Here is a 25,845-nt window from a genome sequence, read left to right on the forward strand (position 1 = left end):
TGCACTCGTCTCACATCTTCAGATAACAGAAAAGTAATCAGCAACTGTTGTCTTACTGTGGACCCAAGTGTGGAAATGTCTGAATCAGGTGTTTGACTCTCTAAACTGCTTTCCCTCAACTGCTTGATACGATTAATGAAAAAGAGGCCCACTGATAAAAACAATGGCCTCACTAGTGTGAAGACAAGGGGAAGCTTGAGATTGAAACAGAATGTTGGAAAGATATACATTTCCAGAAACAGTCATTGAGATATCGATAGGGTTTATCCAGCCCCTCACTCTTTTTTAATTAATCCAGTCCCATGCCTGCTCTCTTCTCATGTGTTCACAGTAAAAGTTGCATGTTATTGAAATCCCTAAAATCATCATTTTGAGGAAGTCCTAACTAGGAAACAGACTCTCAACAGCTCTGTCAAAGACAAGAATATGTTTATGTGATTTTATTTCTTCACATGGCTGAATACTGTCCCTAACTGATTCTGAATATGTATTTATCCACAGCCAAGCTACATCAGTGACGTGGGACCCCCTGGTCGAAGCTCTCTGGATAGCATTGAGATGGCCTATGCGCGGCAGGTGAGTGTGCTCTCAAGGGGGATTAAGCCAGGAAATTCCTTTGTGAACCTCTAGAGAATAAAAGGGAACAAAAACTTGTAAAAGTCAAACCCTGAAAGCAAGTTGTATTTTTTCATTTAGAGGACTAGTTAATATTTTACCATAGGCCACTGGAGAATTCTATCAAATAGGGTAATAGAATTACTCACATTTGATTTGAGGAAATTGAAATCTGTCCTTTACACTGACCACAGCATCTCAGTATGCATTTTTGGCAACAGTCCCATGTACAGTAAAGCTTCAGGTAACTGCGCTGCTTAGCAAATGGAGTTCTGTATTAACTGACTTACCTGGTAAGCTGGTGGTATTAACAAATCCTTTTTTCACTCTTTGTCGAGAGAAATTTTCTAAATGCTTTTCTGTCTTGATAAGCATAGTGTATTCACTACTTAATACCACTGTTGTCCTAGAAAAGCTCATAATATTTTAGGGATCATCCTTCTGGTTGTAGATGAGGACCGTCCAATAATATGGATATGGATTGAGATGCTTTGTGGTAAGCACAGGAATTCTGTTGGACTGAAACCACCCTGAGGACCATACATAACCTGGAACTGACTTTTTAAATAAAGCAGTGCCAGCTGACTTTGTGCTTTATTGTAATTTGCTGCTTTTCCCCACAAAGTACAAAGAAGGAAAAATATTCCTGTTTCTTGAATTGAGGGCAGTGGGCCTTCATCCCCTTAAGATTATCCTCCACCAGCAGTGGTCCAGGAATATCTGCTCAGCCATTATCACCTCCTGGATTCTTTGAGGGGGTCCCGGGGGTCCCACTTATGGCCCTCAACATTACCCACCTCATCCTCCTCCAGCCTGGAGTAGGGTGGTTGGAGGCAAAAACAGAGCAGCTGTGGAGGTGAGCAGGAGGCAGTGAGAAACTGTTAGACCCTGTGCTCTTTTACCAAGGTCCCTCTCTTCAACTGCCAGTTATTTAGTCAGTGGAGTTCCACATGAATTGAGTTACCTGGTTAGCTGATGGTATTATCAGAAGTCCCTCTTTTACCCTTTCTTGAGAGAAATTTTCTAAATGTCTTTTTAAAAATCTCTCTTCTTTGGGGTGCCATTGCCACTTCAAACTCCAGACAGCTGAAGCCCCCAGCTTCATCAACTTCCCACACATGAGATCCCCTCCTTCCAACCCCCTCATGTTTTGCCACTGGCCTTCATTTATTTCCTCCTGCTCCAATTTTATACCTCTCTCTTTTTATTCCCCCTGTGCATCTGCATCCTTTACTCGTCACCTTCATTGTATGGCTGACTCCTCTATTGCCATGGAGAGAGTCCTGATGAATTACAGGCTTCTGAAGAGAGAGACTGTGTCTTCTACACCTGCAAGGACTAAAGATGTCATTAACATTTCATAGCACATACAACACCGAAATATTGTGTCTGTTTACACGGCTGTCCTCTCCACTAAAGAGTGAAGCTTTATATCCCATGTTGAACAGTACCTTGCAAAGGAAGGCCTGTAAGAAATGCTCATTGAGTGAATAAGTACTACATCATGGTTTAAAACCATTTTATTGATTGGTTGGTTGGGTGCTTGAGACGGAGTCTTGCTCTTTCACCCAGGGTGGAGTGCAGTGGTGCGATCTCAGCTCACTGAAGCCTCCGCCTCTGCCTCCCAGATTCAAGCGGTTCTTCTGTCTCAGCCTCCCAAGTAGCTGGGATTACAGGCATGCACCACCACACCTGGCTAATTTTTGTATTTTTAGTACATACCGGGGTTTCACCATGTTGGCCACGCTGGTCTTGAGCTCCTGACCTCAGATGATCCACCCGCCTCTATCGGGAGAACCCGCTCCCGATATTTACGTGGGTTCTTTTCTGTTTCTTAAGTGTCTCGGCTGGTTTGAGAAATAAAGGGAAAGAGCACAAGAGAGAGAAATTTAAAGCTGGGTGTCTGGGTGAGACATCACATGTCGGCAGGATCTGTGATGTACCCCAAGCCATAAAACCAACAAGTTTTTATTAGCGATTTTCAAAAGGGGAGTGAGTGCACGAATAGGGTGTGGGTCACAGAGATCACATGCTTCACAAGATAATAAAATATCACAAGGCAAATGGAGGCAGGGCGAGATCACAGGACCACTGGATGAGGCAAAATTAAAATTGCTAATGAAGTTTCGGGCACGCATTGTCGTTGATAACATCTTATCAGGAAATAGGGTGTGAGAGCAGACAACCTGTCTGACCAAAATTTATTAGGCGGGAATTTCCTTGTCCTAATATGCCTGGGAGCTCTACAGGAGACCAGGGCTTATTTCATCCCTTCGGCTTCGACCATAAAAGACAGCACACCTTAAAGGGGCCGTCTGTAAGCCTACCTTCAGGGCGCATTCTCTTTCTCAGGGATGCTCCTTGCTGAGAAAAAGAATTCAACGATATTTCTCCTATTTGCTTTTGAAAGAGGAGAAATGTAGCTCTGTTCTGTCTGGCTCACCAGCGGCCAGTTCAAAGTTACCTCTCTTGTTCCCTGAACATCGCTGTTATCCTGTTCTATTTTCAAGATGCCCAGATTTCATATTGTTCAAACACATATGCTCTGCACACAATTTGTGTGCAGTTAACGCAATCACAGGGTCCTGAGGCGACATTCATCCTCCTCAGTTTACGAAGAAGATGACGGGATTAAGAGATTAAAAACAGGCATAGGAAATTATAAAAGTATTAATTTGGGGAACTAATAAATGTCCATGAAATCTTCACAATTTATGTTCTTCTGCCGCGGCTTCAGCCGGTCCCTCCATTCAGAGTCCCTGACTTCCCGCAACACGCCTCGGCCTCCCAAAGTGCTGGGATTATAGGCATGAGCCACTGCGCCCAGCAAAACCATTTAATCTTCATAACAGCCCTGGAAGATGAATGATACTGATGTTCCCCATTTAACGTGGAGGAAACTACAGTTCAGCAGAGTCGTGATTTGTCTAACATCACTACTTTGGGAGAGCAAAGACTTCATATACAAAGTGGAATCTTCCACAAGAAGATTTAGAACTTAACTAGTTAAGATTTAGAGCTTACAGTTCTAAATCTTAACTAGTTAAGTCCTGTTCACTTCCGTAGTAGGATTTAACTAGTTCTAAATCTGGAAGAGTGAATTTACGATTTCTACTATCATCATTTTAGCTCCTTGAAAATAAAATCCAAAGTAAGAGTGGTTTTCCCATAGCTTAAATATCACATAGTTCATTTTCCTTAAGAAAATCTTGGCCGGGCACGGTGGCTCAAGCCTGTAATCCCAGCACTTTGGGAGGCCGAGACGGGCGGATCACGAGGTCAGGAGATCGAGACCATCCTGGTTAACACGGTGAAACCCCGTCTCTACTAAAAAATACAAAAAATTAGCCGGGCGCGGTGGTGGGCGCCTGTAGTCCCAGCTACTCGGGAGGCTGAGGCAGGAGAATGGCGTGAACCCGGGAGGCGGAGCTTGCAGTGAGCTGAGATCCGGCCACTGCACTCCAGCCCGGGCGACAGAGCGAGACTCTGTCTCAAAAAAAAAAAACAGAAAAAAGAAAATCTTACCTGAAGAACAGAGATTCTTTCCAGGAGAAATGGATATTCCACATGTGCCTCTCCTGCTATTCTAACACTTGTGGAGGGAGGCAGTGCCCAACATTCCTCACTCCATCCATGAACCCTATACCAGGGCCATTCCGTCATTTTGAAAGAATTGAGTCCTTTGCCTTGGTTATTAGAAAGCAGCAGCCAGACCCCTTCCATTCTCCTGTCTTCCCCGGGTGCTTCCTCACTAGGACAGAGAGGCATAGACCTGCCTGTGGTTCTTCTCCCCCTGGACCCCGCTGCTCCCATTCCTCAGGTGTTTGGAAGTGGGGGTGGCAGTTAGCTTTAGTGTGTTATCCACAGCCCCAGCACAACTGGGGAGCTGGCCAGTGTGCATGGCTCAGCCACTCCAAGGAAGGAAAGGTTGGCTGAAGTTTCTGCCGGCCATTGCCTGCTTCAGGGGGTTTTAAAAAGAGAAAGTAGATACTGTGCCATTTACTTTGCTTTTTATCATTTCAGATTTATATCTATAATGAGAAAATTGTAAACGGACACCTGCAGCCTAACCTGGTGGACCTTTGTTCTTCCGTCGCAGAGCTGGATGATAAGGTAGAACCTAGAGCTAACTCAAGTAGAAACCGGGGTCCAGTGTTTTGTTTTTTTTTTTTTTTCTTTTTTCTTTTTTTTTTTTGAGAGGGAGTCTTGCTCTGTCGCCCAGGCTGGAGTGCAGTGGCGGGATCTCGGCTCACTGCAAGCTCCGCCTCCCGGGTTCACGCTATTCTCCTGCCTCAGCCTCCCGAGTAGCTGGGACTACAGGCGCCCGCCACCTCGCCCGGCTAGTTTTTTTGTATTTTTTTAGTAGAGACGGGGTTTCACCGTGTTAGCCAGGATGGTCTCGATCTCCTGACCTCGTGATCCGCCCATCTCGGCCTCCCAAAGTGCTGGGATTACAGGTTTGAGCCACCGCGCCCGGCCGGGTCCAGTGTTTTGATGGGGCTAGCAGCTTGCCGACTTGGCTGAAATGTGCTGTGGAAACACCCCATTCTGTGGAATGAAATGTTAACTGTTCCTCAGAGTTTTATTTTAAATAACTTTGGGTGGTTTTCTTGATGATGAATTTTTTAAAATGCGTCTTCAAAAGGCCCTGCCAGTATCAATTGATAGTCACAAGAGTTCTCTTCAAGCCGTATTTGCTTTGAAGTCCCATCAAGCTTTTACTCCCCACTTACCAGTTTCCCTCCTTACACAAGCAATAGACTCCTTAATGAGAGCTGAATTGTCAAGGTGATGGCTTTTCACACCTGTGAGCCCTCGAACTTGACTCAGGTGGGACTTTTGTGAGCATTCTTGATGTACCACTGGTTCTATTCCTCTGACAAACACATATACTGCCTTTATTTATTCTCCTCCCTCACCCCTTACTCCTGGCCAGTTTTCTGCTCCAAGGGGCAAAAAAATAAAAATAAAATAAAAAAATAAGTGGATGGATGACTACTTGGTAGGTGGCTAGGAGGAAGGAAGAAAGGAGGGAAGGCTATTATGGAAGAAAGCACCCATACACAGATTTTTTTTGTCTTTTAAAAACTTGCTCAGCCCAGTGTGGTGGCTCACACCTGTAACCCTAGCACGTTTTGAGGCTGAGTTTGGTGGATTGCTTGCACCCAGGAGTTCAAGACCAGCTTGGGCAACATGGCAAGATCTCCTCTCTACAAAAAATAGAAAAATTAACCGGGTGTGGTGGCATGCACCTGTAGTCTCAGCTGCTTGAGAGGCTGAGGTGGGAGGATTACCTGAGTCCAGGGAGGTCAAGGCTGCAGGGAACCATGATCATGCCAGTGTACCCCAGCCTGGGTGACAAAGAGTGAGGCCCTGTCTCAAAAAAAAGTATCTAACTTTTAATTTTTTTTTCTTTTTTTTTTTTTTTTTTTTTGAGATGGAGTTTCACTCTTGTTGCCCAGGCTGGAGTACAATGGTGAGATCTGGGCTCACTGCAGCCTCCACCTCCTGGGTTCAAGTAATTCTCCTACCTCAGCCTCCCAAGTAGCTGGGACTACAGTCACCTGCCACCATGCCTGGCTAATTGTTTGTATTTTTAGTAGAGACGGGGTTTCACCATGTTGGCTAGGATGGTCTCGAACTTAATTTTTTTAAATAGTAAAATATAAGATAACCTAAACAGATCTAAAGAAGAAAGTCAGGTTTCACCAATCATTCCACCACCTAGGAAGAGTCACATTTGTCTGGACAGTCTGAAGTTTTAATTTTTGAGAGAGACCATGAAAACAGGCTTTTCTCTTTTGCTTTGGAACAAGTATAAACCTTTTTCTCCAATCAGTGCTATCCTCTAAGGATTCATACATTTAAAGTATTGCCAAGGGTTCAGGGAACACGTTGTTTTTAAGGAGCGATTTACAGGCAGAAGGATTCTGGGGAGAGGGAGTCCCAGCTGTGTGGTGGTAACACAGAGGAAAGAACGCCCGCTCCTTTCCTGGGAGGCATCTTTTGAAGGGAGTGAGTGGGAAGGAAAATGGGAGGCTGTGACACTCACCAAGTAAGGTAAAAGCGGTGGCCCCTGGAGCGTCTCTGGGAGGACGAAAACCTGTATTATTAGGTTAAACTCTTATTTTAAGCCTTTAGAAACTCAGATAACCTTGTAAGGACTGAAATGCAGCTCTTGGAGTTTAAACTCCTAGAACTTTGGATGACCGTAAATGGATTCCTGCTCTCTGAAGGGATAACCCGCTGAGATTCAGTGTTCTTGCAACTTGTGTGTAGTTTTAATTATGTATGTGGTTATGTCAGACCTGGAATAGTAATTGATATGAAAACCAACTCAGGGCAGGGGTAGGGGGTGCTTATCGGTGGATGGAACTCTGAAGTCTGGCCAGCAGAGGCGCATCTTCTGCACTGAGCTTAAGCCTAGCAGTCACAGACAGATGACATTAACCTCATCCCCCACCTTACTCTGCCAGCCTTGGAGGTCAGAGTGCCACAAAGAACCACATAATTTCTCTGACCCTGCAGCATTGTCACATGCAGTATTGTTTATATGCAGAGCATTTCTGACATGTGGACCATGGTAAAACAAATGACAGACGTGTTGTTGACACCGGCAACTGATGCCCTGAAGAACCGCAGCAGCGTGGAAGTGCGCATGGAGTTTGTCAGGCAGGCCTTGGCGTACCTTGAGCAGAGGTAAGGCAGCAATAGCACAGTGGGGCTGGCTTTCAAATCCCTTGCAGTCAACCGTTTCTCAGATCTTAAGTTGTCCTCAGGTTAAGTGTGCTGTAGCTGGTATAATTTAAGATTTATTATGGTCGGGCGCGGTGGCTCACGCCTGTAATCCCAGCACTTTGGGAGGCCAAGGCGGGCGGATCATGAGGTCAGGAGATCGAGACCATCCTGGCTAACACGGTGAAACCCGTCTCTACTAAAAATACAAAAAATTAGCCGGGCGTGGTGGCGGGCGCCTGTAGTCCCAGCTACTCGGAGGCTGAAGTAGGAGAATGGCGTGAACCTGGGAGGCGGAGCTTGCAGTGAGCCGAGATGGCGCCACCGCACTCCAGCCTGGGCGACAAAGCGAGACTCTGTCTCAAAAAAAAAAAAAAAAAAAAAAAGATTTATTATGTTAAATTGAACAAGGCTCAGAGTTGTAATCTTGTTTCAGAAATCCTGTTTTACTTACCTACCAGGACTGTTTCTGCAGTCACACATTAAAATAAAAATCACACATTAAAAAATCATGGTAGGTGAGCACTGTTCAAATTCCCTTTTTCTTTCTCCATACTCTGTCTCTTAATACGTAAAGCCATAGTGCCTTAGGTCATAATCTTTTTCTAATGTGGTTCAGCCATTACTCCTTAGGCTCTTTTTTTTCTCTCCACATTCTAATTTTACTCCCAGGCATGTTACTACCTTCAAACCCTAGGAAAACTCCTTTCCCCTTATTTTCTGACTCTACTTGGTTAATTCCCCTAAGTCAGGGTCATTCCCAGCTGATAATGCCTGTGATTTATGCCCGGGTTTCTTTGCCACTTCCTCACCAATCAGAGCTGGTCACTGAGGGGTTTGTGGCAGTGCCTTTGTGCCCAAAGTATTGTTCCCTTTGTTAGTAGGACCCATGCCATCATCCCTCCCTGTGGATACTCCTTCCAATTCTGAATTGGCCAGCAGGGATTGCCATGAGTGTGCAATAGAATCTCTTTATTTTAGAGACAGGGTGCTGGGCCCCTCCCTGCTGGCTTGAGAAGAGAAAGCCAAGTTGAATACACTTGCAAAATTACAGGCCTTTGCCACTGAGCCTCTGCACCTGCCAGCAGCCTTGCAGTGAGATCGCCTTTTGTCAATAAAACAATACTTCCTTAGGAAGTCAGAAGATTTCCTTGTATGTTACTGAGGTAATTCAAACTTGGTCAGCGGAGAATAGGTTTTTATACCAAATACTATATTAATTAGACGAGAGCTACTGAAATGAACACCATCAGACACATTACACTCACTAGCTTCCATTCCCTGGTTAAGAAAAATCTGGAGCTCAAAATGGATTTTTATTCTCCTAGTATAGGAATAAAGGGTTTATAAAATAATTCTTCTAAGCGTTGGCTGAATTTTTGTGATTGTTTTGGGTTTATCAATCTTCAGCCGTAAAGAACCTACATATGTAGCAGCATTTATTCGTTACCAGTCGGCAAAATGAGTCAGAACTTCTTATGCTATACAAAAACTTCTAGGAATTTTTTTTTTTTTTTTTTGTAAGACAGGGTCTGGCTCTGTCACCCATGCTGGAGTGTGGTGGCATAATCTGGGCTCGCTGCAACTTCTCCCTCCCAGGCTCAAGCAGTCCTCCCACCTCAGCCTCCTGAGGTGTGTGCTACCATGCGCAGCTTTTTTTTTTTTTTGGAGATGGAGTTTCGCTCTTGTTGCCCAGGCTGTAGTGTAATGGTGTGCTCTTGGCTCTGTGCAACCTCCACCTCTCAGGTTCAAGTGATTCTCCTGCCTCAGCCTCTTGAGTAGCATGGTAGCCTGCCACCATGCCCAGCTAATTTTTGTATTTTTAGTAGAGATGGGGTTTCACCATGTTGGCCAGGCTAGTCTCGAACTCCTGACCTCAGGTGATCCACTGGGTTCGGCTTCCCAAAGTGCTAGGATTACAGGCGTAAGCCACCGTGCCTGGCTTAGGATTTTTTTTTATTTTTATTTATTTTTTTCAGTGAGTGTAAGTGTATGACTGCTCATGACTGCTTTTTTCTTGATCACTCTAATCCTTAACACTGGTGCTTGACTTCACCAGTGGTACTAGGCTGCTTTCCTTGGTTTTAAATCGCTGGTAAGCCAGTCCATTTCTTTAAGTCTTTTCGTTTAGTTTTTAAAAGTATCTTGTTCCATTAATTTCTTTAACAGTGCTTCTTGGAGCTATTTGGGAATTTCCTTTCATAATTGTAATCTTAAGTTTATTTTTCACTCTAGTGGCATCACTCTCTGATGGCATCTTTTGTAAGCATTCATTGTCACCTTTGATAAAGGGGATATTTTAGAATAATTATACTCAGTGTTAAAATATTTTTCTCTGCTGCTCATTCACTGACAGTATGCATATAATAGTTCAAGTGATACAATGCACCAGATGGCAAAGTAGACCGGTCCTAAATAATTTTTCAATTATAAGGCTGAAATGTTGTGAAAATGTAGGATTGGTCTGTCTCTTCCCTGCCACATTCCAAGATTTAAGGCATGATATATATATCTTAGCCCTCAAGGAATTTAGACTTCTTCAGTTTAGGCCCTTGTCAGCACATGGACTGTCTTAATTCAAATTGGAAGAGACCATAGTGGGCATCTGTTTGTCCTGGCTGCTACAGGACTCCTCAATTTCTTATCCAACCTCTGCTTATAAATACTTCCAGGCCAGGCGCAGTGGCTCATGCCTGTAATCCCAGCACTTTGAGAGGCCACGGTGGATGGATCACCTGAGGTTGGGGGTTCGAGACCAGCCTGGCCAACATCGTGAAACCCCGATTATACAAAAATACAAAAATTAGCTGGGCATGGTGGTACACGCTTGGCACAAGTCCCAGCTACTTGGGAGGCTGAGGCAGGAGAATCACTTGAACCTAGGAGGCAGAGGGTGCAGTGAGCTGAGGTCATGCCACTGCATTCCAACCTGGGCAACAAAGCAAGACTCTGTCTAAAATAAATAAATAAATAAAAATTCCAGTGATGGGGAACTCATTAACATTTGTTAAATTTTGTTTGTTTTTCATTATAAAAATGATACATGCTTATTATAGAAACTTTGGAAGATGCTAAAAATAAGACTTGAAAAAAGAGGGGAGGACCCGTATACCATCTAGAGGCTCCTATTACCTTGTTATATTTCTTTTTTTCCCCCCTGTTCTTGAAGTCTGAGTATTTTTTTTTTATAACCGCATAAAATTTCATTGAGTCAGCCGGGCATGGTGGCTTACGCCTGTAATCTCAGCACTTTGAGAGGCCGAGGCGGGCGGATCACGAGGTCAGGAGATTGAGACCACCCTGGCCGACACGGTGAAACCCCTTCTGTACTAAAAATACTAAAATTAGCCAGGCATGATGGCACGCACCTGTAGACCCAGCTAGTCAGGAGGCTGAGGCAGGAGAATCACTTGAACCCGCAGGGCAGAGGTTGCAGTGAGCCGAGATGGCACCACTGTACTCCAGCCTGGGGATAGAACAAGACTCCGTCTCAAAAAAAAAAAAAAAAAATTTTTTTTTGTTGAGTCTGTTTCCTGTTATTAAGATTTAGGTTGTTTGTTTCACTCTCTCTGTTGTTTTACTTAACCTGGTGTTGAAAACCTGACTTTTTGAGGTAGTCTGTGGTTTTTGACAAGAACATACTATATTTAGAAAGTTATTACATTAACCACATATTTGGGTATCTGTGAATTGGACTATTTAATCTTGGTATGGAAACACTTAAAACTACTACAGAGGATTTTAAGAAGCATGCTAGTAAATAAATGAAGAGGGAATGGTAGAAAAATCATCAATTTGCAACCACCAGTGTAATAACTGGTTCAGCAAGGACCATCAATGGAAAGTAAAACCGTTGAGTAAAAGATTGTTGAATAGAATACTTACATGACGTCCATGTATTGCCCCACAGATTACTTGTTAAGTACAAAGATAATAATAAATTGTAATGGAGAAATCTGATGGACACTTTTCAAGCAAGTGAATCAAATCTAGTGTTACCAATAAAGAAGCAAACCTGCTACCTATGTCATTGTGGGATTCAGTGGGAAATGCCAGCATTAGCTATGTAGGGCTACTGTCAAAAAAGTTGAACCTGAATCAAATAACAATCCAGCTTAGATACTCTACCAGACAGCTGGCCTGGACTCTATAAATAAAAGGTCAGTGTCCAGCTGAGCATGGTGGCATGTACCTCTAGCCCCAGCTACTCAGGAGATTGAGGCAGGAAGATTGCTTGAGCCCAGGAGTTTGAGGCTGTACAGTGCTTTAAAGGCACTTATGGGCCAGCCGTGGTGGCTCTTGCCTGTAATCCCAGCACTTTGGGAGGCCAAGGCAGGTGGATTACTTGAGGTCAGGAGTTCGAGACCAGCCTGGCCAACATGGTGAAACTCCATCTCTACTAAAAATATGAAAATTAGCTGGGCTTGGTGGCCCGCGCCTGTCATCCCAACTGCTTGGGAGGCTAAGGCAAGAGAAATGCTTGAAAACCCGGGAGGCGGAGGTTGCAATGAGCCGAGATCACGCCACTGCACTTCAGCCTGGGCGTCTAGAGTGAGAATCTATCTCAAAAAAAATAAGAGCACTTGTTAATAGACACTGCTTCCCAGCCTGGGAACCACAGCAATACCCTGCCTCTTGAAAAAAAGAAAAAGATCATTGTCATGAAAGAAAAATAATGGTGGAATTAATGGAATTATCTTAGATTAAGGGAAAGTGGCTTGACAATTATATTTTCTTGATGAGATTCTGGATTTAAAAACTGTAAAGGAAACTATTAAAAAATTGGGTTATATTTTTGATAATAATAAGAAATTAATGTTAAGTTTCTTGGTATTGCAATGATATGGAGGTTAGGCAGGAGAAGGTCCTAGTTCTTCAGAGCCATATGGTATTTACAGATAAAGTAGCCCCTGATTTTTATAACGTATTTTCAAGTGGTTTGGGGGGAGAAAAAAGCACAAGTGTGTATGTTATGTGTGTGTGGAGAGAGAAAACATAAAGAAATGTTAAAAATTGGTGAATCTAGGTAAAAGGTTATGTGCATTCATTGAACTTTTTGTAGGTTTGAAAGTTTTCAAAATAAAAAGTTTAACAAGAACCCACCAGAGCATTAGGCTGTGAGCTGGAGCGATTATTATTCTGTATATCCACCCTTAATGTATTTGAAGTCCACAGTTGTGTTCCTCCAGGGATTCTTTTGAGTTTCCGCAGTGATGAGAAATCTACTGTGATCCACAGCCCACTGAGTAAATAATATAGTTTGCTTCATTAAGCATGTATTGTTTCCTCTTCTGCATTGAGCTTGAAGTCTAGGCCCTGCCCTTCCAAGCTACAGTGTAATGTCATGGATATGGGCATAGAGATGTGTAATAAATGTTTTCAATCTTCCCTGTTTTTTCCTTTAAAATTTTTCCAGTTATAAGAATTACACCCTTGTGACTGTCTTTGGAAATTTGCATCAGGCCCAGCTGGGAGGGGTGCCTGGGACTTACCAATTGGTTCGAAGTTTCCTGAACATTAAACTTCCAGCTCCCTTGCCTGGACTACAGGTACTGACAACTTTCTCTGTGTGATCAGTTACACCCCCAGAGCAGTTGCCCTCAGATTGGCATTTTCAGTTAAAATGAGGATATGTGTGGAGACTACTGTATGGAGATGAGTTCAGAGAGGGGTGACGACAGAAGGTGAAGACCTCTTAGGAGGCTGGTAGTATAGAAGTCCAGGTGATGGTGGTAGTTGCTCAGCCCAGGGTGGAGGAGAGTGCATGGAGAAGATGCCATTGGGTTCTTGACATGTTTTGAAAGCTGAGCCAGTAGGACTTGCTGAAGAACGTGGATTTGAGTGTGAGAGGCAGAGTCAGGGATGACTTCTGAGATTTTTGACTAAAACAGCTGGAAGAATGGAGTTGAATGTAGTTTTTAGGATGTGGTCTCTTCTCAGCTCATGGTCCAGTTGGGGAGATTATCATACAGTAATGCAAAGTGCTAAACTGGAGCCTTATGCAAAGGGTGGCAGGATACAGACGAGATTAGCTGCATAAAGAAGGTGAGATTCTCACTTGCTCTTAAAGAATAGGAGTTCACCAACCTGAAGTTTTGGAAAAGAGTATACCAGGAGGAGGTAACACATGCACAAATGCATGGAGGCAGGAGAGAGTATCTGGAGGACTGGGTGCACAGTAGGGCTTGGCAAGCTTGGGGCCCACTAGTGAAGGCCTTAAGTGCCAGGCCCAGCACTTTGGACTTAAACAGCTCAAAGGGGTTTAAGTGGGCAAGTTCAGATCTGGGTTTTAGAGAGAGTCCTGCTGAGGGAAGGGTGGAAGTGCCAAGAAAGGAGGCCTGAGGCCTATTTCTGGAGGAGTTGAAGAAAAGCAAAGAGAGAAGCGTAAGCGCAGGCCGCTGTGCAGACAAATGGCAAAACCAGACTTGGGATAAATAAGCTGTAGTATTCAGAGAGTGGGAACAGAGCTATCTCTCAGATCCCCTAGTGCCCAGCAGTACCTGACACCAAGATACTGAGTAAAATTTTTATGACGTTTTATAAACTTGAGTACTATAAGGGTAGTCTCTTACTGGTCAGTGACATCTTTAGCCCTTGCTTTGTGGGGGTTGTAGGAGTGCATGTGTATATGTTATCACAAAAGAACGTCACCCAGTTACTGTGGGCCCCTGGGGTTCCATGGAAAAACCACTGGGTAACTTTGGATCAGGTGGGGTACATAGCGCTTCAGAGGAAAAGCTCTGGAGCCATATTGTTACTTAACAGCTTACTTGGACAGATGACTTAACGCTTCCATGCCTCAGTTTCCTTGTTTGTAAAACAGGGAGGAAAAGGCTGTTAATGGTTCTCACCGCAGGGAGCTGTTGTGAACATTAAGTGACTTATTTTAAGGAGAGGGGCTTAGCTTGGTTTTAGCACATATGAAAGCAGTCAGCTCAGCTTTTTTTTGTTTATTTTGAGCACTTACTGTTCCTCTTTTAGGATGGAGAGGTAGAAGGCCATCCTGTGTGGGCACTAATTTACTACTGCATGCGCTGTGGAGACCTGCTTGCCGCTTCACAGGTAGTTAATCGAGCCCAGCACCAGCTGGGAGAGTTTAAAACCTGGTTCCAGGAGTACATGAACAGCAAGGACAGAAGGTATGGTAAATGAGGTGGCACGCCCAGTGGTAGCCGTGCAGAATCAAAGGGGCGACCTTCCCTGTTGTTATTCTTTTTTCCCTGGACAGGCCCAAAACAAGTTTCTGCTTGGGGGAAAAAGGAGGTTTTGAAAGCAAATAGAACTCTCTTGGGAATAAAGAGTGAAAGGATTAGAAGAATGCCCCATTCTGATGCTGATGTCTAGGCATGCGTGCATCTGTGTTTGGGAATTTTCCTGTTCCTACAAGGGAGGGGCTGGCTCAGGAGCATGATGTGAGTTGTTCTGTAAATCTAAGGCACATCAAGGATGCTTTATAAAATGGGACTTTTTAAAAGTTACATTTGTTAACACTTAGTGCTTCCAGTATGGAAATACGTTGTCATGTACTTCATAGCTTAAAGGCTAGAATTAGAAGTTAGTAAAATTGAAATATAATCATTGAATTAATTCATTAAGTCTTTACGTTCTCTTGCATTAAGGAACTGCTAAGCATTAATTTTCCTTGGATTTTTGCTAATGTAATTGGACTTAAGTTCATACTCAAACTGAGGTTATTATATATATGTACATGTATGTAGAAGAAATGATGGCGGTTACTGTAGTTGTACTTGTGAAAAACTAGGATACTTTTCTTGGCAGCATTAATAATGTCATGTCAAGAGATTGCCTCAAACCACAAGCCCCTGTCTTGCTCATATTAGAATTAAAGTAGGGTTAATGTCTTAAGGTTCCCCCAGAAGGAGATTTGAGTGCAAGTTGTTTTTTTAGGAGGTGATCTCACGTGAATAAGGGAGTGTGGAGGCCACAGAGGAGCTAAGACAGTTAAGGGAAGGATTCACTCCTGTCCATCGCTGCTTGAGTGCTGCTGGGGTGTGGAATGGAGTTCTAATTCCCTGGGATTTCTGACCTGTCCATGAAGGTCTCAGCAAATAGAAAACTGGCAGGCCAATAGATGCAGGTGCTGGTAGTTGCAAGTCAGGTTAAAGTGATGGTGCTGAGGGGAGGGGATAGGGCAGAGACAGTCTCTCTTACCCCGATGAAGGAAGGCTTCCCTGCTGTTATATGTTTGGGACTTGGGATGCTTTCAGATGCCCTTGAGGATTTTTATTGAGTGTGTATCTGTCTGTTCCTTTATGTCTGTAGATTGTCCCCAGCTACAGAAAACAAGCTCCGGCTGCATTACCGCAGAGCCCTCAGGAACAATACAGATCCCTACAAGCGGGCCGTGTACTGTATCATTGGCAGATGTGACGTCACCGACAACCAGAGTGAAGTGGCAGACAAAACTGAGGATTACCTGTGGCTGAAGGTAGGCATGGTTTCCTCTGCCCACACAGGGCTTTACCCCTTTTCTGTGCTCATGTCCGCAGAAAGATTTTACCTGCATAATGTATGATGCCAATAAGGTGATCAGGACCAGCGGGGTCCTCGTCTCCTGTCCCCATTTTTTATTGTGTAATTCCCAGCTCATAACCATAGCCTTAAACACAGCTTCCAGCTGACATCATTGAGCATGGCTGCTGAACAGCTACAACTCTGTGCGTGTGGCTCAGGGTGTAGTTTGTACTAATGCATGTGTTTCTCTTGGGGATTTAGTTGAACCAAGTGTGTTTTGACGACGATGGCACCAGCTCCCCACAAGACAGGCTGACTCTCTCACAGTTCCAGAAACAGTTGTTGGAAGACTACGGTAAGATCCTGGACATAACCACCTTTCCCTTCTCTTGTCCACTTAAGGTGACTACCTCAGTTTTCCTCTGGGAAAATTTTTCATCTCTGAACTTTTGTCTTTCTTTCAAAACTCCTATAGATTGTCAAGGCAAAACAGCAAACCTACCATTCCAAATTCAAATAAAGGGCATGTGGCCTTAAGTAATGCATAAAACTTATATGGTCATACACAAAAATCTATTTTCTCTAATTCTTTGAACTGTTCTAGTAGACATATGCTCAGAGAGAGACAAAGAAGACGTAGCTGTTGCTTCCTAGTAGATCTTACTAGTCACTAGATCTGAGCACAAAGGAGAGAGACAGAAATAGCCTTTCTTCTTTCCTCCCCCCTATTTTTTAAAAACTGAGAAGAAAAGAAGATTCCAAATAATGGTTACCAGTTGTTGCATTCAGATTTCTGTGACTATGAGTAAACTGAAACTCCTTTGAAATCTGCATTTCTTTCCTTGAGTGACTTAACAGGGTAAAGGAGATAGACACTCTCTGTGGTCCATTTTAAGATCCTTAACTCTGTTTCTCTCCCACCTAACGCAAGCAGCTGGAGTTTTACAGCACAGTCAAATTTCTAGTAATGTTATGAGGTCTAGAGAAGATGGAGGAGCCAGGTCACATTTCACATGGCAGTTTACTGTATTCAGGGCCCCCTTGATCAATTCAGGCTCATGCTGGTGCTTTCTTCCTGCCCATCTAGTCCTGTGGGCTCACAGGCTGCTGCCTGGAGGTTGGGCCACCAGTAAGCACCTTCTTTCTGAGTTGGTTTTATCTCCTCTCCTCTCCTCTCTCCCAGGCGAGTCCCACTTTACGGTGAACCAGCAACCCTTCCTCTACTTCCAAGTCCTGTTCCTGACAGCGCAGTTTGAAGCAGCAATTGCCTTTCTTTTCCGCATGGAGCGGCTGCGCTGCCATGCTGTCCATGTAGCACTGGTGCTGTTTGAGCTGAAGTTGCTTTTAAAGTCCTCCGGACAGAGTGCTCAGCTCCGTGAGTATTTGGGATTGGGTTTACAGTAATGTAACCACAGCACGTCCCTCTTCGGGCGACGGTGGCCACAAAACCACAACCAATAAGGATTTGAGCAAAGGGTACCAGTCATTTTAGAGCATGTGGACAGTTGAGCTTTTTAGATGATTAGTGTTGGGGTTCTTGCTTCCCCGCCCCAAGCATTGGTATTCCCTTGGAAGTTAAGTATATAAAGTGCTGTTCAAAGTGCTAGCTTTGTGGCCAGTCTGATTGCCTGGAAAATGGTGAAGAAGCAGCCCCTAGAGTTATGGGTCTGATTCCCATTAGGGCCCTGGCTTTAATGACATTGGAAACCCCAGTCAGGCATATGCATACCAGACTGGGATGAGAGAGTCAGGGGAGAGAGAGGAAGTAAATGTGGATGAATGGCTGCGGGTTCCTTATTGGTGTAGCAGAGTCATCCCAGAGCATGTGCCATAATGGTCAGTTGGATTATCTTTTCATTCAGAGACCAACATATTAGTAATTTAAGGCAAAGTGCTGTTTTCTCCACGCTGGGCCTGGGGACAAATTGAGGATAGGGTGGTAAAAGGGACTGGCCAAAGCTTATATTGGCAAACATTGACTGGGCTGCAGGAGTAGAGGCTGCTGGGTCTGTGGATTCAGCTTCCATAGTTTCTGGGTTGCATGGGTCAGAGGAGCAGTGTGGTTGTGACCCATTCTGACCCCCACGATGCAGTCAGCCACGAGCCTGGTGACCCTCCTTGCATGCGGCGGCTGAACTTTGTGCGACTCCTCATGCTGTACACCCGGAAGTTTGAGTCCACGGACCCAAGGGAGGCCCTCCAGTACTTCTATTTCCTCAGGTAACGTTTGCTTTTGACCATTTACTTCAGCTAGTTTCAATTTCTGCCATTCTGAGAATGACCGTTAGAGACCTTATATCCAGACTAGAAACTGAGTTGATTTTTTTCCCTTACAGGGATGAGAAAGATAGTCAAGGAGAAAACATGTTTCTGCGCTGTGTGAGTGAGCTTGTGATTGAAAGCCGAGAGGTAAGTGGGTTTCCTTTTCTCTCCTCCCCATGGTTTTCAGTGTGCATGTTCCCATGTTCATTCCGTACTGCATGTTTACTTCAATATGGTTGTGGTGGATAAGGCCTAGGGAGTTTTTAGAGTTTCGTTGGTTTCTAACAGTGAAAATATTTATTTCAGTCACACTGATTTTTAGTTTGCGTGAGACTTATCCCATTCATCCCATTTGATTCCTCTCTTTTTTCTCTAAAGACTTATGGATTATGTTTATATCTTTGTCCAATAATTTGAGTAAACTTTTTTCCTTCCACAGTTTGATATGATTCTTGGGAAACTAGAGAATGACGGAAGTAGAAAGGTGAGTTAAATGCATCCTTAGAGAAATGTTCGTTAGCTGTTGGGGATTTATAAATATCAAAAGAATACACTTAGATTTTAAGATTCAAGGTACTAAAGATGCAAATCTGAACAAAGTTGCTTAATTTAAAAAATGGAATGAAAATTATGGGCCCAGATGATGACCTTGGTTTTACACACACTTTATATCTCCTTAAAATATGTTAATTTGTGATTACAAAGCTTTTTTATTATGTTCAGAATATTCATTTGTTCATGCCTGTCATTTTTTGAGCTGAGAATGCTATTATACATTTCTGCCATTCTTGGCTCAGAAAACATGCAAGAAAAAGAAATTGATTACTGCACCCATTCTCCCAAGATGGAAAAGTTAGATGTGCACTTGACCTCCTTCAAAATGCAGTTTCCAAGGGCTTTGAACTCCACAGTGACCCTGGAAATACTCCTGGAAGGCCTGAGGGATTTCAGGACTCACTATGCCCATTGGTTGTCATGGCAGGAGGGTCAGAGATCCTGTTGTCAGAGACCAGTCCTGGCCCTGAATCTCCCTGTGGCCTTTAGAAAGTCACTAGCCCCTCAGGGACTGACTTTTCTCATTTGTAAAAATGAGTGTTTTGGACCCAGCAATCTGTAGATGAGCTCACACTGCTCACAGCATCTACCTCAGAAGAAAGGCAAGTGACAGTGCTGATGACAGTGGCCTTGGTTATTGGGCAATGACAATCACCAGGCATGGTACTGAGTGCTTTGCATAGTTTCTTCTTTAACAGGCTGTACTGGGGCCAGGAGGCTTCCAGTGTGTGTGAGTTGACAGAGCTGGAAACATAGATAAGACCTTATCCTCTCCTGCCTCCCAAGTGGCAGGGCAAGTCACCTCGACCTGGTCCAGCCCTGAGAGTCCAGTGCCGGTGGAGAAGCAGAATGGCCAGGCAGAGATATTATGCACTTGCCTTCATTCTCCCAGGGTACCTAAGGCCTCTCTCATGCTCTCCTGAGCATTTAGTTGCTGTCGAGTGGTGATGGTGATTTTTTTTTTTAAGAAATGTCCTGTTACCACTTGCCATGTGTTTTTTCAGCACTGAGTTCCTTTTGCCATCTGTCTTAGAAAACAAATCCAAAATCTTTCAGATATTTTCTCTAAGCCTCCTGCTTTTTCTCTGTGGTTCCTACTCATCAGCAAATTTAAAATCATTGATTTCACTGACTCTCTGGGTCATTTTGGAAAATTAGAAAGCACAGATGTCTTATTGCTGACTCCTCTGTGCTTCTAGTAAGTCTGCCCTTTCATGTGTAGTTTCCTTGGTCTCTTTTATAGTTTTAATAGGACTTTATATCTTCAAGAAAGCCAGAGTCTGGCTGATGGAGTACATATATTGCCCAGGGCAAGCAATTTCACTTGAAGTATTTTTTGGGTCCTAATTGCGTCTCTTTGTTTAAAATAATAGCTCTGTGCACCCGTCTGTCTCTTCCTCCCCCTCCATAATTTGTCTTGTCAGCCTGGAGTCATAGATAAGTTTACTAGTGACACAAAGCCTATTATCAACAAAGTTGCTTCCGTGGCAGAAAATAAAGGACTGTTTGAAGAGGCAGCAAAGCTGTATGACCTTGCCAAGGTATAGTGTGCCTGCTTCCTTCTTCTGCACTTCACAGGTCTGCCAGCCTTTCGGCATTAAATGTGCAGCCACTTCGACAGTGTCGTTGTTGTAGCACCCTCCCTGTAGAGGCGTTTGCTCTAGTGCTTAGACAGTTAATGGTCCAGTCAGGACAGAATTCCCATTTTACAGCTGTATTTCTTCCCATAAGATTTTTCTGACCAAACAACATATTGAAAGTATGTCCTGCAGGCATTGAACTATTGTCTCACTTGGCAGCAGAATTAGCATCCATCACATTTCCATGGTGAAGCCACTGTTGAAAATGGCATTATGGGCCGGGCGCGGTGGCTCAAGCCTGTAATCCCAGCACTTTGGGAGGCCGAGGCGGGTGGATCACAAGGTCAGGAGATTGAGACCATCCTGGCTAACATGGTGAAACCCCATCTCTACTAAAAAAATACAAAAAACTAGCCGGGTGTGGTGGCGGGCGCCTGTAGTCCCAGCTACTCGGAGGCTGAGGCGGGAGAATGGCGAACCCGGGAGGTGGAGCTTGCAGTGAGCCGAGATCGGGCCACTGCACTCTAGCCTGGGCCACACAGCGAGACTCCGTCTCAAAAAAAAAAAAAAAAAAAAAAAAAAAAAAAAAACAAAAAAGAAAATGGCATTATGCTGACCCTGGCAGCCACAGACACACTGGGGAACAGTAGTATTAGAAGATAAGACCACATCAGTGTGCAGGAAGGAGTGAAAGAAAATAAGACCACAGCTGGGCATTTTGAGATGACTAGAATACATGTTTCTACCTAAGAACAAATGATGACTAAGAACATATGGTAGCTGCTAAGGATTCTATGACCTAAACAAGATTACATTCTCTTCTTTATCAGCTGAGAAAAGTAGACCAAAAAAACAGCTATAGGCCAAGTGCAGGGGCTCACGCCTGTAATCCCAGCACTTTGGGAGGCCAAGGCGGGCACATCACTTGAGGCCAGGAGTTTAAGACTAGCCTGGCCAACATGGCAAAACTTCGTCTCTGCTGAAAATATAAAAATTAGCCAGGCATTGTGGTGCATGCCTGTAATCCCAGCTACTCAGGAGGCTGAGGCACGAGAATCACTTGAACCTGGGAGGCGGTAAAAAATGCTTTGATTGAGGTATAATTAAGATGTAGAAAAATGTGCAATAATTATATGTACAGCTTGACGAATTGTGCATAGGTGTATATCTTTGTAACCACCATCCAGATCAAGATACCAAACATTTCCATCCATCACCCCAGAAAGTTCTCTTTGGTGGGTAGGGGGCATTATATACTTGTTCCTTTTATTGATTATTTTATTGATTGCTTCCTTAATTTTAAAAACGTGAGCAGAATGCTGACAAGGTACTGGAACTGATGAACAAACTGCTGAGCCCTGTCGTCCCCCAGATCAGTGCCCCGCAGTCCAACAAGGAGAGGCTGAAGAACATGGCACTCTCCATTGCTGAACGGTAAGCCAGGAGCTGACTCCATGGGACCCTGAGGGTGCCACTGCCAGTGCCAGGCCACCTTTGCCCACCCAAATGCATGTTCAGCTTTACTAGGTAACAGCAGACAGCTTTCCAAAGTGGTTCTTCTAACTCATCATGCCACCAGCACTGCGTGAGTTCCTTTGTCCCCACATCAGAACTAGCACTTGGTACTATCAAACTTAACATTTTTGCCAAAGAAATGGGTATGAAAGGGCATCTCAGTATTTTAGTCATGCACATGAAGTTTAATTGTAGGCATTATGCTCACCTATATACTGTTGTATACTCTCATCAGCCCTCTCAAAGGCATTCAAGACCAAAGCTAGTGATAGTTGGATGGGGGAGATTCTTAGAGGTGTCGTGGCCAGTGTTTCAGACAACCTGGATCCCCAGTGAGTTAACTGAATTATCAGACTTTTAACTAGTTTAAGTCCCAGGCTGAGGCTAACAACATTACTTTTTGTGCTCTCTATAGATATTGCTAATAAAATGACCCAGAGAAAACTGGGTTTGGAGTGCTTTCCCGGGGTAACACAAAAGAGCATTCTTTGGTAAATGAGATATCTCCACCTAGCAAACAATCCCTAGTGATGGCCGCTCGGCTTTTTGCCCGTCAGGACCTTCTACCTTTCATGAAGATTGGATGCTGAGATGATGGTCAAGGCTGGAGAACCACGCTCCATGTGGAGTACCTGTAGGTGGATTCATACCAAATCCACTATCAGTGCTTGGCTGTTTCAAAATAAACACCATTTTACACTCTTTAATTAACTTCACCCAGAGAGCTCAAGAGGTTTTGATGCTTTTTATGTATTTTTTGTATGTTGAGACAGGGTCTCCCTCTGTCACCTAGGCTGGAGTGGAGTGCAGTGGTGCAGTCATAGCTCACTGTAACCTCGAACTCCTGGGCTCAAGCAATCCTCCCACCTGAGCCTCCTGAGGAGATAGAACTACAGGCACATACCACTACACCTGGCTAATATTTTAATATTTTGTGGAGATGGGGTCTCGCTGTGTGTCCAGTCTGGTCTCTCACTCCTGGCCGGTCTCTGACTCCTGGCCTCAAGCAGTCATTCCGCCCCAGCCTCCCATGTAGCTGAGATTACAGGCATGAGCCACATGAACCATACCCCACTGTCTTTTTAAATGCTATTCCACAGTTATGGATTACACAGAAATTCCTGATACACTCTCACTCCCCCCACCCCGTTTTTGTCTTTCAGGTATAGGGCTCAAGGAATAAGTGCAAATAAATTTGTGGACTCCACGTTCTATCTTCTTTTGGACTTGATCACCTTTTTTGACGAGTATCATAGTGGTCATATTGATAGAGCTTTTGATGTAAGTTTCAGGAAAGGTGTTTGAAGTGCAGGTTAATGTACACCCTTGAAAATTCAAAACACTGCATGGAATTTACTTAAAACAAAGGAGCTGTTGCCAGTATGTTTGTTAAATGAAGAAGGACAAGTACAGTCCTGGGACTTAAAAGGATTTCCTGTGTTGCTTTATTTTTTCCCCCTATTCCTTTCCCCTTTAATCTGAAAACAGATACATTTCTCAAAGTAATTTGAAATCTCTGAATTTTAAAAAATGTGTCAGAAAATGAGGATAAGAATTAAGTTAGCTAGTTAGAATCAAAGCCTTTCTGTGTACACAAGGGAGAATGGTGTTTTCTATGAAGAAGCCCTTTGGAGTATGTGAGGGTGCTGACTTTACATGTAGAGAGATGAAATGACTGTGATGATTGTCTTACATGGGGCTGGTGGTTGTTTTAAACAGATAATTGAGCGCTTGAAGCTGGTGCCCCTGAATCAGGAAAGTGTGGAAGAGAGAGTGGCTGCCTTCAGAAATTTCAGTGATGAAGTAAGTTCCTTCTTCCTGAGTTATGGAATTCCTTTTTCCCCACTTCCACCAAAAGCTTTTTCTTTTCCTGTACCTAACAGCTTTAAGAGTTCTAGTTACAGTAACTATCCAGACTGAGTTTTCCAGAGTGGTTCCCTTTCAAATACCTTGGCCTGGCTTTTCTGTAAGTGCATACATCCCCATCAGATTATTGTCTGAATTCCTGATTGAGAAAATACAGTCATTTCAGTGATTGACATGTTCTTGGGAGAAACAGGTTTCTGGTTGATCCTGTGAAGTCTGGTTTAATTCTTCTATTATCCACTTGTACTAGAGGGTATTTTGGTGCTTAACTCTGATCATCTTTAAGTAGTTCCATTGGGTACATGAAACACATCATGATGCACTGCCACCTTTGCCCTCCCTGATCTGTTTTGTCTAAAGAAGCAAATTCAGTGACTGTGACTATCACCCCATAAGCCCCAGAGCCACTGTCTGTCTGTCGGGTTTCTAGCATATTGCCAACATCTAGCCCAGGGTGCTCAGCTGGGCTGCATACTGGCATCTCTAGGAGAGTTTCTAAGAACTCTCATGCCCAGACCCCAGAGATTCTGGTTTCCCTGACTGCTGCAGCCCAGACCTCCCTGAGTCATTCCAGTGTGTGGCCCAGGTAAATTCATCTCTAGAACTACAAACACTCAACTCAGCTCTCAACACTATGCTAGAACCAACTGCCTGGCTCTGGGATGTCACTAGTGGTTTTTCAGTTTAAAATTATTCCTCATTGAGCAGATGCCTTTTATAAAATGTCTCTGGCCAGGTGCGATGGCTCACGCCTATAATCCCAACATTTTGGGAGGCTGAGGCAGATGGATCAGCTGAGGTCAGGAGTTGGAGACCAGCCTGGCCAACTTGGTAAAATCCCGTCTCTACTAAAAAATATAACAATTAGCCAGGCATGATGGCGCATGCCTGTAGTCCCAGCTATTCAGGAGGCGGAGGCATGAGAATCGCTTGAACCCAGGAGGCAGAGGTTGCAGTGAGCTGAGATTGCGCCACTTCACTCCAGCCTGGGCGATTGAGGGAGACTTTGTCTCAAAAAAAAAAAAAAAGTTTCTGTTTTAGAGAAAGAAGTAAGGCCAGTTCTGCACATGAAGAGGGATGTTGACTACTGTGGTACACACAGTTCAGAAGGTCTTACCCCTTGCTGACTTTCCCTTTATACCTGCTGTGGTTTCTACCCTTAGCCACTTGCTCCTTTGTTATTTCTAGCCTTTCCTTGAATACATCCTTCATTGCATCAGAGATTAAAGTAGTACACCAGGGCCTGCCCTTGTAGACACTCCCAAGGACTCTGGTAGGGCCATGCAGATCCAGTGGAAACAGCCCACTGACTTTGAGAGAGTGGGGAGTGGTAGGGACTGTGGAGAAGTAGCATGTGCACCTGTACCTCCTGACATTCAAATTCAAATTATGTATTGGCATCCACTCTGCTGGCCAGTCTAAGCCTAATGCTAACCAGATGTCAGCATGCTTTTTTTGGCTTGCTGCCCCTGACTAAGGGAAAAACAGCATAAACAGCATAAAGGAGCAGAAACAGTAACCACCTGACCTGAGGAGCATTGCTTGGGGTTTTTTCTCACACTTGATGTTTCAGTGCCATCAGCTCCTTTTGGGTGACTGTGTGGCTCTCCACCTGGTAATGGTGAGGAGTGATGCGACCAGGCCCGCCTGGAGCAGCCCACCCTCCCTCCATCTGTGGTTGGCCCGAAAGGCTTGGTTCTTGTTCTTTACTCCGTTTTTCTCTCTGTGTAGATCAGGCACAACCTCTCAGAAGTGCTTCTTGCCACCATGAACATCTTGTTCACACAGTTTAAGAGGCTCAAGGGGACAAGTCCATCCTCATCATCCAGGCCCCAGAGAGTCATCGAGGACCGCGACTCTGTAAGATCCCAGCATTCACGAGAAACATTGCTGAGCACCACCTTTCTGGTTTGGAATCCGTTGCACTCTTATTAAGAGACCACGTGACCCAAAACTGCTCTTTCTCCTTAGTACCTGGCAGCTGGATAAATCTCGTGTTAGGGGGCTCCCAGAGGAAATCAAACATTAAAGGGATTGCTGCTCTTCTCAAGCTTAAAAAAATAAAAAGAAGTGCTAGGTCTGCAAATCTTACCTTTTAACAGATCACACAGAATGCTAATTTCTAGTTGACTCCTTAAGAACTTCCTGCACATTTTAAAAGATAAGTTTATTTTGTTAGTCCTAGCTCATTAGTGAACACTTTTATTAAAACCATACTTTATTTTTGATCAACACATTAATT

The 25,845-nt window shown here is 44.1% G+C and overlaps 1 protein-coding gene across 13 annotated transcripts in view; it reads left to right on the forward strand.

Moving 5' to 3' along the window:
• NUP93 (nucleoporin 93) overlaps positions 1-25,845 on the forward strand; it is a 113,639-nt gene that overhangs the window by 85,232 nt on the left and 2,562 nt on the right. For 7 of the 13 annotated variants that reach the window (XM_077986169.1, XM_077986170.1, XM_077986174.1 and 4 more), the window contains 16 exons: positions 502-576; positions 4,639-4,728; positions 7,175-7,314; positions 12,767-12,899; positions 14,332-14,489; positions 15,634-15,799; positions 16,087-16,180; positions 17,009-17,200; positions 17,919-18,045; positions 18,162-18,234; positions 18,527-18,571; positions 20,067-20,183; positions 21,538-21,656; positions 22,901-23,018; positions 23,457-23,540; positions 25,335-25,463. In XM_077986169.1, the coding sequence (XP_077842295.1) occupies positions 502-576; positions 4,639-4,728; positions 7,175-7,314; positions 12,767-12,899; positions 14,332-14,489; positions 15,634-15,799; positions 16,087-16,180; positions 17,009-17,200; positions 17,919-18,045; positions 18,162-18,234; positions 18,527-18,571; positions 20,067-20,183; positions 21,538-21,656; positions 22,901-23,018; positions 23,457-23,540; positions 25,335-25,463 (1,860 nt within the window). The remainder of the gene's footprint in view (positions 1-501; positions 577-4,638; positions 4,729-7,174; positions 7,315-12,766; positions 12,900-14,331; positions 14,490-15,633; positions 15,800-16,086; positions 16,181-17,008; positions 17,201-17,918; positions 18,046-18,161; positions 18,235-18,526; positions 18,572-20,066; positions 20,184-21,537; positions 21,657-22,900; positions 23,019-23,456; positions 23,541-25,334; positions 25,464-25,845) is intronic. The other 6 variants (XM_077986172.1, XM_077986168.1, XM_077986175.1 and 3 more) reach the window with 3 other exon arrangements.

Source organism: Macaca mulatta, chromosome 20 (genome assembly GCF_049350105.2).
Source record: "Macaca mulatta isolate MMU2019108-1 chromosome 20, T2T-MMU8v2.0, whole genome shotgun sequence".
NCBI lineage: Eukaryota > Metazoa > Chordata > Mammalia > Primates > Cercopithecidae > Macaca > Macaca mulatta.